This window comes from Procambarus clarkii, chromosome 47 (assembly GCF_040958095.1).
Source record: "Procambarus clarkii isolate CNS0578487 chromosome 47, FALCON_Pclarkii_2.0, whole genome shotgun sequence".
Classification (NCBI taxonomy): domain Eukaryota; kingdom Metazoa; phylum Arthropoda; class Malacostraca; order Decapoda; family Cambaridae; genus Procambarus; species Procambarus clarkii.
The window spans coordinates 18,140,750-18,155,581 of record NC_091196.1 but is presented as its reverse complement, the minus strand read 5'-3'; the positions used below and the strand labels follow the sequence as shown (position 1 = coordinate 18,155,581).

Here is a 14,832-nt window from a genome sequence, read left to right as displayed (position 1 = left end):
GTGTTCTTTTACCAGCACAGCAACGCCACCGCCTTTCCTAATTTTTCTGTCCCGTCTCCAAATTGAGTAGCCCCTTGGGAATATGACCTCATTTAAAATTACATCTTCAAGTTTTGTCTCCGTGAGTGCAACAATGTCTGGTGTCTGCAGCTGTATTACATCACTTAACTCCAGTATCTTCGATCTCACTCCATCTATGTTGGTGTATGCAATCTTCAGGAACTTGTTCCCCCTCTCCTTATTCTTCACTCCCCCTCCCTCTATTGATTTTGTTGGTTTGCCTTTATGTACCACTTTACTGGTTTGCCTACCCCTATCACTTTGTAGAAAAAAGAATTTATTTCTTCTTCATTCCTGCTCTCATTTAAATGTTTTGCCTCGGCGAGGTTCAGTTTCAGCTTCTCTCTGTCTTCTTTTGAAAGATCTCGTCTTAACGACCACCCTTTCCCATCCTCATCCCTTTGCAATTTTCTAGCATTCCTTAGTACTTCTTCCATCTGTTTGGCACCGTTTAGGGTGATCCTCAAAGGTCGATCTTTCCCTTTTACGTACCTGCCTATTCTCCTGTAGTCGCACACATTCTCTCTGTTTGTAAGACCTTCCACGAGGCCAACAATTTTATCTACTACTTTAGCTTCTTCTACAGCTCTTTCTGACCTAGATGTTATCGCCTTTTCTTTGCAGCCAAAAATGATCAGGGACTTACTCCGATCAACTGTGTTTTGCACCAACTTCGGGTTAGATGCCAATTCTTTCCTCACTTCTAGCCTAATGTTTGTTTTATCTTGGTTGCTGCAGTGTTTGACTTCCTTTACTGCTTCTTCTATTTTTTCCTTCTCCTTGGCCACTTGTGCATAAGTGAGTTGCATATCTTTCTTGCACTGTTCTATTCCCTGTGTAACTTCCTCCATCTGTGCTGACAAAAGCTGTTTCTCCTGTTGAATTTCCTTGCCTAACCTATTGTAGTCATTTATGTTTAAATTTACTTTAACTTCTTCCAAAGCTATTTTTAAGAGTTTATTTTCTTCTTCCATGGCTTTGCAATTTGTTTCCAATTGATTCTTATCCTTGCGCAAGTCTTTCACTAAACCCTCAAGACATAAAACTTTGCTATTCAAATGGTCATTACTTTCTTTCAATTTACTAATTATTTCTACATGAGAGTTCACTATAGTATCTAAATTTACCAACTTGTTATGTAGACTACTAATATCAATGCTTTCTTCATTGAATCCCTCAAAATCAAGCTCTGTTTTGTTTTTCCCCTTGCCAGTGGCCATCTTGAATGTTCTTCTCTGCACTGTAAACACTAGGGCAACTTTTTCTCATCCGATTTTTCACTTCCCTTAGCACTTTCCTGTTATCTCACCTATTTTTCAAGAGCACTATACCTTTATGTTCTCTGGGACACCACTCACTACCATCAACCTGTACTACAATACTTAGGATTGTTGAAATATGCTGGAGCTCCTCTGTGGACAGCTCAAGAGGTTGTTCTTTGCAGGAATAAAGCCTCAGAGATAAATTAAAAAGATTTTATAATTGCTGTATTAAAATTACATTGTCTCCATCTTCATTCCATATATTGTTCATTATTGCAAAGTTTTGTGCTGATTTTTTATATTTTTTCAGTATTGTGGGCAGCAGTCATGATGAAATGAGCATTGGTGAACTTAGACAGTTCTTTTTGTGTATGAATAATATTGCCTCAGAGTTGTCAAGTGTGCCTTCTTCATATCTGTACCTTCATCAGCTGTACACACCTTGCATCATGCTCAATGGGGATGGCAAGGTAAGTTGTATTGAGTACACTAATGTATTTGGAAGAGTAATTCTCGAAAGTAAGTTATGTCAATTTGGATATTTCACCATATTTTCTGATGAACGTACATTTTAATGTTCATTTGGTCCCATATGTAAGATATTTCTTAATATTTAGTGCACTGATAAAAGAGCACAAGGGTGTAAAAATAGAGAGAGGAAGAAAGAGAGGGCGAGGGAGGAAGAAAGAAAGGTGAGGAAGGATTGGAGGATAATACAGGAAGAAAGAGAGGACAAAGAAGTGGGAAGAAGAACAAAAAAGGAAATCAAAACAGAGAGAAGGAAGAAATAAAGCAGACACTGAAGTGATCATACCAATGATCGTCTGAAGAAACGAAAATGGACCAGAAAGCTATACAAGAGATTAAGAAAAATCAAAATTTTTTTTTTCACATATGCAAAATCAAAATGAAAAACCTTCTTCAGTATTGGTCCTATACTTACAACTGAATGTTCGTACAGAGAAGATGACAAAGAAATTAATGAAATCCTAAAAGACCAGTATGAGGCTATGTTTAACACGTCAATAAATAATAAGAAAGTAACAAATTCTTCATGATTGCCATCCAAACCCCAGGCATATAACTGATATCAACACGAACACAGAAGTGATTGAAAGAGAAATTGACAGCATGCCTTCTTCCACCCTGTGACTACAATGCCATCCAGAAGAAATACTGCATGGCATTGTAGTCACGTTGGAATAGGTGAAAAAATCCTGGGGGAACTGGTGGCTGAACGGACAGAACACTGGACGCGTGATCCTGTGGTCCTGGGTTCGATCCTGGGCGCCGGCAAGAAACAATGGGCAGAGTTTCTTTCACCCTGATGCCTCTGTTACCTAGCAGTAAATAGGTACCTGGGAGTTAGTCAGCTGTCACGGGCTGCTTCCTGGGGGTGGAGGCCTGGTCGAGGATCGGGCCGCGGGGACACTAAGCCCCGAAATCATCTCAAGATAACCTCAAGAACTAGATGTGACAAAATCAATGGGGCCAGACCTAATCTCAACATGGCTGCTGAGGGAAGCTGCGGAAGTACTTTGCCACCCGTTGACTAAAATTTTAATAAAATCCTTGAGACAGGAAGTCTCCCATGTCTGGAAAATGCCAAATGTAGTCCCAATATTTAAAAAAAAAGGATAGAAAGGAGATACTAATCTACACGAGTGTCATTAACCCTCAAACCGCTAGGGGTCCAAATGGATTTAACACCCACAGGTGCAACAAAAAAAAAAAAAATTCAAAAAATTCTTTCGTCTTATAGAAGTATTTATTTTTGTTCCCTGATCACGGAAAAAATAACGAAAAAATCGTAGGTGGCATATTTTAGCTGCAATAGGGTAGGGAAGTCTGGCAAAAAAGGGGCGTTGACAGAGCCTTTGCCAGGCAAGGTCTACTCCGCTCGAGCTGTCAGGTGGCAGTTGCCACAAATATATTATTACCTAATTATTTCAATGTGTCTGATTTATTTTTTCTTAGTTTTTTGCAGTAATATTATTCAATACAGTGACTTGTGATATATTTATATAATAAAATGTGTGAACCATCGCTGTCCTCAAAATTATGGTGTGCATATTAGTGATTCAATTATTTTGTTCATAAAACAATAAACAAATAGTTTTGCTGTTATTACACTATATACTGTGACGGTGTTCCCCCCCCCCCCCTTATATTTCTCCCACGCCTGCTGTAAGAGTCATGTCCACTTTACCCGAGCGTTCTCTACGTCGCAGGCATCAGTTTGATATATGTGGGAGAGTGTAGTGTTCTCGAGGTGGCGAGAAATTCGAGAAAGAAAAGTATTTTGGCCTGTGGTATAGGCCCTTTAGGAAGCCAATATGGCGCTGGCCCCTTCGTTTTGCCGCCAAAACTGTGTGACGTCAGTGGCACCAGATTGGTCACCGGCAGCGATGTGGCACAGGGAGCCAATGAAAACCTCCCTTGGCAAGTATGACGTCACGAAGGCAGGAAGGTCCGGTCATAGCGCCACGGTGGCGCCATCAGTCTGTCACGACACGTCAAGGTGGACGGATGTGTGAAGGTTGATCCTGTCAATCTGACAGTAATACGCCACTCCCGTGGATCTTACGCGTCACCTGTAGTCTGCAAGTACGCCGAGAGGTCTTCATTCATTCCATGTGTGGATCGAAAAGGGAATTGACGGAATATTGAGCATCAAGTGCTCCAGGGTCGGGTGCTGTGCAGGTATCGTCTGGGACGTCTGATAGCTTCACAGTGACGACGTAGCGGCTGGGCCAATCCACTGGGAAGCAGTGAAAGAAGATACTAATTGGGAATCCGTACGACTGCAGCCGAGACGTAGGTTGGCAGCCGTAGTTGGGAGGAGAAGTTGACGGCCGGGAGACCGACTCCAACCCTACAAGACGTGGAGGAGGAGGAGCACGGACCCGCGGAGGACAGAACACGGAGACGACGCGTTTATTTTGGGACGTTGATTGGGTTCCTGGAGGACATGACAGGGTGTGTGTGGGGGCGTTCCCTACACGAGGCGGGAGCCTGGACCAGGAGCTACAACTCAACTCTCACCGGAGGATAGGTGGAAGTAGGTGATTCTAGTTTCCCTCCCAATTCCCCTTTAGTCAGCTATATTATTTAGCCAGAGTATTTTGTATGTCGTGAGCAAGGCTCATCAATGTCACGGTAGGACACAGTTGTGAGAAGTGGGGCTGGAGAAAGCTCTCACAGGATATTTGCGGTGTGTGGATATACCTGTGTTATTATTATTGAAGAGTTTGCTGTGTTAGTTGATGAATTCTTTCATGTGACATTTTTAGTATAACTTATGCCAGAGAATATATATATAAAGTGAACCAGTTATTGGTGTTAGGCTGTGTGCCCAGTATTGATATTATTACTATTATTGATATCTATGATTTATCTATATATATACATGCTTGTGTGTTGAATAATTTCTCATGTGTGCAGTGATCAATTGAATATTCGCCTACGAAAGGAATTACTGAGAACTCCAGTATTATATCTTGTAGCATTCGTTATCATTATATGAAGTACAGTGTGTTACGCCATGATAGTGAATTATTATGTTCATTAATATAGATATATGTGATTGAGCTCAAGATCAGTGCAGTGAATCATCTGCGTTCTATTGCCATTATAGCAGTAATCGTGTTGTGTGTTAATACAGTGATAGTTGAGAATTTAAAGAAACAGGCGCCTCACGCCAGACAAACAGATAAACGAACATTCGCGCGGTGAGAATCGCTCAGCTGATTTTGACATTTGATGCGAGGGGGAGAGTGTGTTGCCATATAGTGTGCCCAAATTATATGTGGAGAGAGAGAGCGACTCCTGCTTGTACTTGTACGCGTGTGGATATATGAATATGATCTCTTGAGTTTTAAGTAAAATACAAAATTTCTTCTCGTTTGTATTACCCCCTCCATAATTCTTGCTGCTACCTAACTATTACAAAGGTGAGAGTGATAGATACATACCTGCCCAATATCAGATCTATTGAGTGTGTTCTTGCCGCTGTTACCACAATACCACTGACGTGTTACTGGACACAGGAAACACCAGTTGGCGACCTTGTGGTTAATAGTAGAGCCCTTGCCGGGGCGGGCACACAGTTGAAAGAGCAAACTGTGTCCCCACTCATCTCTAACTACTAAGGCCGGTTGGGGATCGACTGGGGTACTCTCCTGGCGTACAGTGGCGCCGCGAGGATGTAGTGAAGACCTGCAGGGCTACAGTGAGTAACGGTTATCGCTAATAGTGCGACCGTTGAGAGGACATCTTGTATACTGTTGCTCACCCTCTTATGGTGAACCCCGACAATACACAGGTTATATATAAGTATCTGCATGTTTTGCTCACCATAATGAACCACTAAGTTGGTATTGTGAGTCAAAATGCAACGAGGAGTGACCGCCAAACACCTGCCTGCCACTTCCTCCCTCAACACCACCTCACTTGCCCTCATTCTCCTCCCACAATGCTGTTTTTGCATTTATTCACTATACACAGATGTTATATATAAGTATTTACATGTTTTGTTCACCATAACTGTACATCTAAGCTTGTATGCTGAGTAATGGCCCAAAGACGTAGCTACTCGCACAGTCAGCTGATGGCGGCCGCCCTCAAGGCCAGACGTACTAATATTTCTTCTCCAACAATACTGCTTGTGATGTTATTACGCTATATACACACATTATATATAATTATCTACCTGTTTTATTCACCATACCTGTACAAATAAGCTGGTATGGTGGCCAAAGACCACAGTGGCCACCAGTAAACATAATGATAAGTCGTGCAGACGACGCCACCGCCTTCACCAAAATGGCGGCTCCCAACCTACTCCTCTTGCTGTTATTACACTCTATACACACGTTTTATATAAGTATTTACATTTGTGTTCATAGCGATCCACTAGGCTGGTATGGTGGGTGCAGTCAATAAAAGGTGGCCACACACAGTCAGAAGACGACACCACCACCCTCCCTCCCTCCCACAGCATTACTCCTCTCTCCTCCCTCCATGGAGCACAGCGCTAAATATCACCACGATCCTGCTTTTATCAGAATCCTGGTCAGTTTTATCACAGACAGGGGTCTTCTGTAATACTATCATTGCTAAATAATAAGATGAACATATTTATTATGGCATTTGTAGGCGATGCCGTGGTTACAAGCTGAACAGTGGTGCTGTGAGCTCGTGCTGCGTGCATCAGCCTTGGTGGCTTGCTCAATACTGAAGCTCTCACACCCAAGAATGTTGGCCTGGATTTTTTCTAGGTGACATCTGGCAACTATTGGTTGTGACTGCACTATAGCTGCCCCTATCCTAGGCAGGGCATTTAAATTATTGCGCTAGACATGAAATCATATACAGTAGAACCTCGATTAACGAGTGGCTCTATTAACGAGTTTTTCCAGTAACGAGCAAGCCACTCGCAGCAAATTTGTCTCTATTGACAAGCTCGCCTCTATTAACGAGCAAAACCACATGGTGCTTCCTAGCATCTCGCGGGTTCTCGCAAATTCTCGGACGTCTCAGACGCCAGTGTTGTTGTTGTATCGCACACGACAAGCATCCCTCTGGATTTATTTGAGCTTTTCTTTGGGTTTTTAGTGGTTTTGCGACTACAATTTGTAACACACGATATCTCCAAAGAAGCTGCTTGTTAAAGATAGTGTTGTCAAGAGGAAGAAAGACACAATTACTGTGGATTTAAAGAAGGAAATTATAGCAAAGCATGAGTGTGGTGTCTGTGTGATTGATCTCACAAGTGAGTATGGCAGGTCCTCATCAACAATTTACACCATTAGTAAGGGAGGATGCTGCCTCTTCCACTGAGATCAGGGAAGTGTTTGGAATGTTTGAAAAGGTGAATGCATTCTTGGAAAAGCTGCCCTGATAAAGCAGTGACAACCCGGTGTGTGAAAATGTTTAATTAATTTATCACTTTGTGATAACACTTTATGAAAGTGTTATCACTTTCGCAGGTATATGTCGCTTGAACGTGACACACTTTTTTCTCTTGAATGCACCCAAACACTGCTCTCAAGCGTCATTTGAGCAAATAGTTCTATAAAATCCAGTTCTTATCCGATCGACTTGGGGATTGTATACATGTTTGCCATGAAATTTCCGTTTTCTTTAATAACCACATTGCCTATTTGAGAAAACGGCATTGTATTGTATCTTCGTGGTAAGACTATTATATTGTTGACACAACGAGTGTAATCGACGTAGTTTTTTATTTGGTGCTGGTCTAACGCATCCTTGTGTGACATTTGAAATGAAATTTGAGTGAAATTCCCAAGAAGAGAGAGTCCGCCTGACTCAGAGGTGGATTCTCCTTCCACACCATAACCCCTCTCCTCCTTCCCACCTCCCCATCGTCTCCCTCAAGCCAGCAACTACTCTTCATAAGGTAAAGTAAATATTAAAACACTACAACAAAACATTTATATTTACATGTGCAGTATTATATTTACATAAAAAAAGTCATACAAGTATGGATGTTTTTGGGAGTGGACCGGATTAAATTTATTTCCTTTATTTTAAATGGGGAAATTTGTTTCTTAAGACGAGTTTTCCAGGTAACGAGCTCTGTGCCAGAACGGATTAAACTCGTTAATAGAGGTTCCATTGTATGTTGAATATGTCTTTACCACATCAGGGGCATAAACTGATGGGAACTACTGAGGACTGCCTAAAGATAAACAATTCATTACACTGAACACTTTATTTTATCTTGCGACATGATGATGTTTATGTCTGTTTTGATTGTCTACAATCAAAACGTATCTACAGTAGTGTTATGTGTCACATACACATATCAGGAAAATATATTTGTAAAATATTGTGACAAGTGGCAGTGAGATATGCAGTACATATCTTGCAAGATAATACTGTACTGAATAGTTAGTGTGAAAGTGAGTATCACTTATGAATAATGATTAATAATATAATTAAAAAGGCAAGTAGACTAATAAATTAATTTACACACAGGTGAGACTAACGTGCGGCCGTAGTGCATCCGTATTGCTCAACCATCTCATAAATATTTTCATTCAGACTACAAATTGCTATGCAATTGAAGATCGTTTGAGAGTAAGTATTATTCTTGAAATTAACATGTCTACATTTTAAGTTGCTGAAATATAGTTTGATGAATATTCATTTCAGATGTCCTTTATTTCCTGGAAGCTTCCCAGTTATTGAGAATGGCAAAATATAGAATTTTTGTCTTATGACTTTGGAATATGACTGCATATTCCCTGTTGCTTATTTTCTTGTTTAGGACTTCTGTCCCTCTGACTAGTGCTCTTGCATCTTGGTTTAATTAAAAGAGGATTTCTCCAAATGTCATATTTGTTTAAGGTTGACTAAAGGAATAAAAATTAACTTTAGAATGTATTATACTTATTATAATTTACACAACATTTCAAACCTATAAGGTTCATTCTCAAGTGAGGAGACAGTAAAGAACATCTTATTTATACCACGGGGAGGTTTGTTTGCCATTTGTCAGAAAATTTGCACCAAATTGATTGGGAGAGTTCTTCTTCAATAACAAATTGTAAAAGATTGGGAGAGGTCTTCTTCAATAACGAATTGTAAAAGCATTTTCAACAGACCATTTAACAGAATCTGTTTTAATAAAAATCTTAAAGCCATATAATGTGAACATTAATTATATAATGGTTTGCATAATTTGAATCCATTTTTAATTGATCAACTAAAGAATTATTTGAGTAAGATTGTTAATACACCGTTATTTCAATAATATCTCATTAGCATTGTTGTCTCCTGGAACTCATATGTATTGGTCATTGGGCCTTCGGCAGTTTCCTCTTATGTTTGTGAATAAAAACATTATTTTCTGTGGGGAGCCCCTACGGCTCCCCAGAGCTTACCAGGCTGATGTGTATGTATTAGACCATGGCATCCTTTGATTGGAGTTCTTGACAACTGGGGACCATAAGCTATAACCTGGGCCCCCCCCCCCTTCCTCAAAGAGGCACCAGGAGCAATGGCCTATGGAAACAACCCCCGTGTATTTGGAAGCATTCCATGTCTGCCATCGACTGGGGTCTGGCACCCAGAAAGGTAGGTGTAACAAAACAAACCCCACATGGTAAAAAATTCTACTAAAACCCCAACAGATAGGCAAAACTCCCAAACTAAAACAAGCAAACACAAAACTCCCAAACTAAAACAAGCAAACGTCACTAATGCTGTCGAGCCGATTGTTCACCCAGAAACCCTCCCCCCTTCCCTGCGCCGGTCGCTACAGCCGTTGGTTCCTCGACTGATGTAGACTGGCAGTCTTCAACTCTGCCATCTAACTCTTGCAGTTCTGTGCCTTGTGGTGTATTTCTGCAGTGTGTGGTTCACAGGCCAGAAGCAATTCATCAGTATTGGGGCTGCATGCTTTTAGGGTCTCCTTCCCTAAGTGCCCTGTAAGTACTGCCCTTGCGTCTTGGGGTTCACTTCCACAGGGCGTTCGGGAACTGCTTCCATAGGGGGTCTTTTACTGCTTGGCAATTGCCCGCCCTTGGGACCAGCTGGGGTTTTTGTTGCCACTGTGCAACCCGTTCTCGCAAATTTAATAAGTCAATATTGACTTATTAAATATGTGCATAGGTGACATACTTAACATAATAGATACCCTTAAAAAGATTCATAGAAAACACCGACCTTACCTAACCTTGTTAGTATCTTAAGATAAGCATCTTATTGCTTCGTAATTACAATTATTACCTAACCTATAATAGGTATAGGTTAAGTAATAATTGTAATTACGAAGCAATAAGATGCTTATCTTAAGATACTAACAAGGTTAGGTAAGGTCGGTGTTTTCTATGAATCTTTTTAGGGGTATCTATTATGTTTAGTATATCACCTATGCACGTAGTTAATAAGTCAATATTGACTTTACGAATTTGCGAGAACGGGTTGCACTGTTTTGTGTTAGGTAGGAAGTGGAAGAAAGTGTGGTGTAGTGTAAGTGGTATCGTTGCTGTAGGGGCGCAGGTATTTTGCAGCAGCTTGTTTCCCATTATTCACAGTGGCTGGTTCTGTTCTTCCTGTGTACATTGTGCTTCGTGTTTTTTTTTTTTTTTTTTTTTTTTTTGTGCCTGGGAGGGGTCTTCCCCTTTGCTTTATCCACCTTCTCTTATATAGGCGGTCCTCCGCTTGGCTCCCGTGCTTATACACGTTGCAGGAGTTCAGGTTTTTAGCAGTTCTCTTGGTAATTTGGACCTAACCTGTTAGCAATACTTTGCCTGAGTTTCCCCTTAGCAGTCAGCCTAAGTAGCCCTGGAAAATCTCACTGGGACTCTTTGGATGTGTCCTCTGAGTTCCAACTCTCCGAGTGTGAGTTTGATGGTTGCTTTGTCGCATTGTCTCGGGTGACACTCACCAATTTTGGGTCAGTGACACCTTCGACCCGGAGTCTTACAAATTATGCTCCTTGCTTGTGCTCCAGATTACTCAGTCCTCTCATATATTGACATTCGGGTACAGACGGCTTCGACGTTGCATGCTTGATATCAGTTGCTGCAACGCCTGATAGGTGAGTGGACATCGCTCGGGATTCATAGTCCTGAAGTTCCAGGTTCGATCCCCTGTAGAGGTGGAAACAAATGGGCAGATTCTTTTACCCTGATGCTCCTGTTCACCTAACAGTAAATAGGTACCTGGGAGTTAGACGGCTACTACGGGCTGCTTCCTGGGGTGTGTGTGTAACAAAAAGGAGGCCTGGTCAAGAACCGGGCCACGGGGACGCTAAGCCCCGAAATCATCTCGAGATAACCTCAAGAAGGAAGATACCGCATTAGTTGGTTGCGCATCCAGATGCCCTGAGGGTACCCTGCTTGAGTATAGGTACCCGGACTTGGGGGCATTAGTCAAATTGATTTTGGTTTCGTCCGCGCTCCCGAGTTCTCCAGTTAGTGTTGTTAGTCCTGCTCCCCACTCTCCCTGCTTCCGGCTCCCTTAGGGTTTCGGATTTGGGGCGGGGTTTAGATGGTAGCGAGACTTGGGCAGCTTCGGGGACTGCCCCGAAGAGCCGGTGGGCCGAGCGGACAGCACGCGGGACTTGTGATCCTGTGGTCCTGGGTTCGATCCCAGGCGCCGGCGAGAAACAATGGGCAGAGTTTCTTTCACCCTATGCCCCTGTTACCTAGCAGTAAAATAGGTACCTGGGTGTTAGTCAGCTGTCACGGGCTGCTTCCTAGGGGTGGAGGCCTGGTCGAGGACCGGGCCGCGGGGACACTAAAAGCCCCGAAATCATCTCAAGATAACCTCAAGATAGCCCCTTCCAGGTCGGCAATGGAGGCATTCGAGCCTGCTCCTCCTGCCGAGGCTTCCGGGTCTTACCAGTAGACCCCCACCCCCCTTCTTCTCAACCTTTCCGGGTACTGGCTTGGAGGATCCCGGGGCTGGGGAGTTGATTTGGATGGGGGGGGGGGGGCCTGGGTCCTGTTTGAACCCACTTGGGTGTTGGTACCCTCGTCATGGGGCTTGTTGTTTCAGGGGGAAGGAATTTCATACCCTCCTCCCCTGTACGAGTATGATTTGGGTTCGGTTCCGGATTTCCCTGGATTCTCCGGTTCCTTCCTTCCAGAAGTTTTTGGCTTCTCGAATCCTGCCTAAGGAGGTTCCGGAGGCCATTGCAGATTACGCCTTGGTGATGGATCCGTCTTCATTTGAGTTCGGTTCAACCTTCTATTGGGTGCATTACGAGGTACCGGAGACTTCCTGGTTGGCATTTGGTCTTAGTCTTACATTTCTTTCTTTTTTCTCGGAGCCAGTCTGAAGACAGCTTGAGAAGGATATGGAGACGCTGGGTGCCGGGTCTTCGTTTGGTGCACCTCAAGGTAGGTGCGGTTGCCTCGGCGGCTAGGGCGTCCGCTGCCTTGTTGAAGTTATTTGCACCAATTCTCAAGAAGGCAGTGTCTTTGTTTTTTGTTTCTCGCCTCATGTATAGTCAGGCTGTGCTTGCTCTCTCCTTGGAATCTGCTTGTGCTTTGACTCTTAGGTTTTTGTCGCCCTTTTGTCCATTGCTGTTTGTAGAGTCAGCTGTCACGCAGTTTCTGCAAGCAGCCTTGTCTAGTTGTCATCCCATGTCAGACTTGTTTGTTCTCCAGGGAAACATTCTAGGTTCGTGAGGAAAAAATACCTATTGCCTATACTATAAAAGGTATTTAATAAGAAAACAAAGAATTTTGCTTAATAACAATTGTTTCAAAATATTTTATTAATAATAATTTAGAATTTTCTTCATTAAACTGAATGATTTTAAAATAAAGTTAAGTTTTATTATATGACTCTGGATGATCGAGGTTGGTGGCCTGATCGCCATGCGAGAGGCCGCCGATGTCAAAACAAACCCAATACCGACCATCGGTAATATCAACCGCCAGACCGGTATACGAGACTCCAGATACCGGTCTCCCAAACCGGTCGTTATTACCGGCAGATCGGTATAAAAGAGGCCGTTAAATTGAGTGGATATTTATATCGGTATAGTGATATACTCCATTGGCTTCGTAGAGTGGAGTCCAGGGGCTCATCCTGAAATTGGCGTTTCATTGCATACAATGCTGGTATTTTGGGGCAGTTCGATCTGGACAATGAGTGAGTACATAATTTGAGTTTGGGTTACCAATATTTTCCATGCAGTTGCTTGTTTTAAGGCACTATTTTTTCATTTTGTCCTGGGTTGTTCTATTGTCCCCAGTCTTTCTTGCCTCTGTTGAGGGGACGTGGAACTAACCAGATGTTACTCGGGGTACCACCAATGGGACCCCCAATAAAAATGCATTCTATTATACTCAACATGGGATTTTTTTCAGGTGCAGGATGGAAGTTATATTAATGACGATAGCGACACTGGTCAGGAAACACATGAAGGATAACGACAAGATTTGTTACAAGGAAGATGTTTTATTTTTTAAAGGAACAGTTACAAATGTAACTGTGATTGTATTTTTTAATTAGCTTGTAAATATAAGCTTTTAAAATGTCTAATACTTGTCTTATAATGGGAACTGTGCTTTTATAAAGCTTCAAAAAACAAAGCTTTTTGTATGCTTACTTGTCATTTCTTCATTAAATTCTGCCTAGAATGTTTTAAAATATTATTTTAATCAGTTGTTTTTATTAAAAAAAGAAGGTTTTTATTTGTTTTTTGTAAATCTTAAAAAATAATTTTTATAATAATTTTCGTATGATTGAAATACTCTATTTTGTGCACTGTTAGAAACGAAAGTACAGTACTAGTGAGTAACAGGTGTAGTGGTGGGAGTACAAGTAGAGATGAAAGTACTAGTGAGTAACAGCTGTAGTGGTGGGAGTACAAGTAGAGATGAAAGTACTAGTGAGTAACAGCTGTAGTGGTGGGAGTACAAGTAGAGATGAAAGTACTAGTGTGTAACAGGTGTAGTGGTGGGAGTACAAGTAGAGATGAAAGTACTAGTGAGTAACAGGTGTAGTGGTGGGAGTACAAGTAGAGATGAAAGTACTAGTGTGTAACAGGTGTAGTGGTGGGAGTACAAGTAGAGATGAAAGTACTAGTGTGTAACAGCTGTAGTGGTGGGAGTACAAGTAGAGATGAAAGTACTAGTGTGTAACAGCTGTAGTGGTGGGAGTACAAGTAGAGATGAAAGTACTAGTGAGTAACAGCTGTAGTGGTGGGAGTACAAGTAGAGATGAAAGTACTAGTGTGTAACAGCTGTAGTGGTGGGAGTACAAGTAGAGATGAAAGTACTAGTGAGTAACAGCTGTAGTGGTGGGAGTACAAGTAGAGATGAAAGTACTAGTGATTAACAGCTGTAGTGGTGGAAGTACAAGTAGAGATGAAAGTATGGTAAGTAATGTGTATGACAGCTGTAGTGCTGGAAATATATGCTTATAAGTAATTGCACTTTCTTCATTAGAATGATCTTTACTTTTCTGAATATTTGGTTGATTACTGTATATACCTGACTAGCTAAACACTGCAGATCTTACACAGTATTTCAAAATTTTGGTTAGATTGCTCCTTAGACTGCTCTAGATTCATATCATTATAAATTCATGTTCCATACGTTGATTAACTTACTAATTGTACATACATTTTACAATCTGTCATATTTAAAATATCTTGATGTATATTGTTAGTTTATGATTAAGCTTTGATTGTACCTGGCAGTCAACCTGAAATTTAAATAAAAGGAAACTGAATATATTTTGTTTGTACATTATGCAACCATCTCAACAATCGGTTACTTGTGCTACAATGCAGCTCTTTAGAATTGTGATATATAACATTATGTAGTCAGCTCATTAGCTATATATATAGAGCTATTATGTGTGAGAATTAGTTGGATGTCTTGTATTTGTTGCATTACACTGTAAAGTGTTGGTATGAACACACCACACACACACACTTGTGTGCTGTGTGGTTTTTCTCGCCAGTCTCATTCAGCTTGATTTCATTTCTTTTAGGTGTTTGGATGAATTATTTATT

The 14,832-nt window shown here is 41.6% G+C and overlaps 1 protein-coding gene across 11 annotated transcripts in view; it reads left to right on the top strand.

Annotated features, from left to right (window-relative positions):
* The window catches only part of LOC123762881 (uncharacterized), a 116,921-nt gene extending 102,373 nt beyond the window's left edge, over window positions 1-14,548 (top strand). For 10 of the 11 annotated variants that reach the window (XM_069302019.1, XM_069302012.1, XM_069302018.1 and 7 more), the window contains 3 exons: window positions 1,633-1,792; window positions 8,325-8,426; window positions 13,178-14,548. In XM_069302019.1, coding sequence (XP_069158120.1) covers window positions 1,633-1,792; window positions 8,325-8,426; window positions 13,178-13,240 — 325 coding nt within the window. In that variant the 3' untranslated portion in view covers window positions 13,241-14,548. Of the gene's footprint in view, window positions 1-1,632; window positions 1,793-8,324; window positions 8,427-13,177 lie in introns of those variants that run through there. The other variant, XM_069302023.1, reaches the window with a different exon arrangement.
* The last annotated feature ends 284 nt before the right edge of the window (window positions 14,549-14,832 follow it).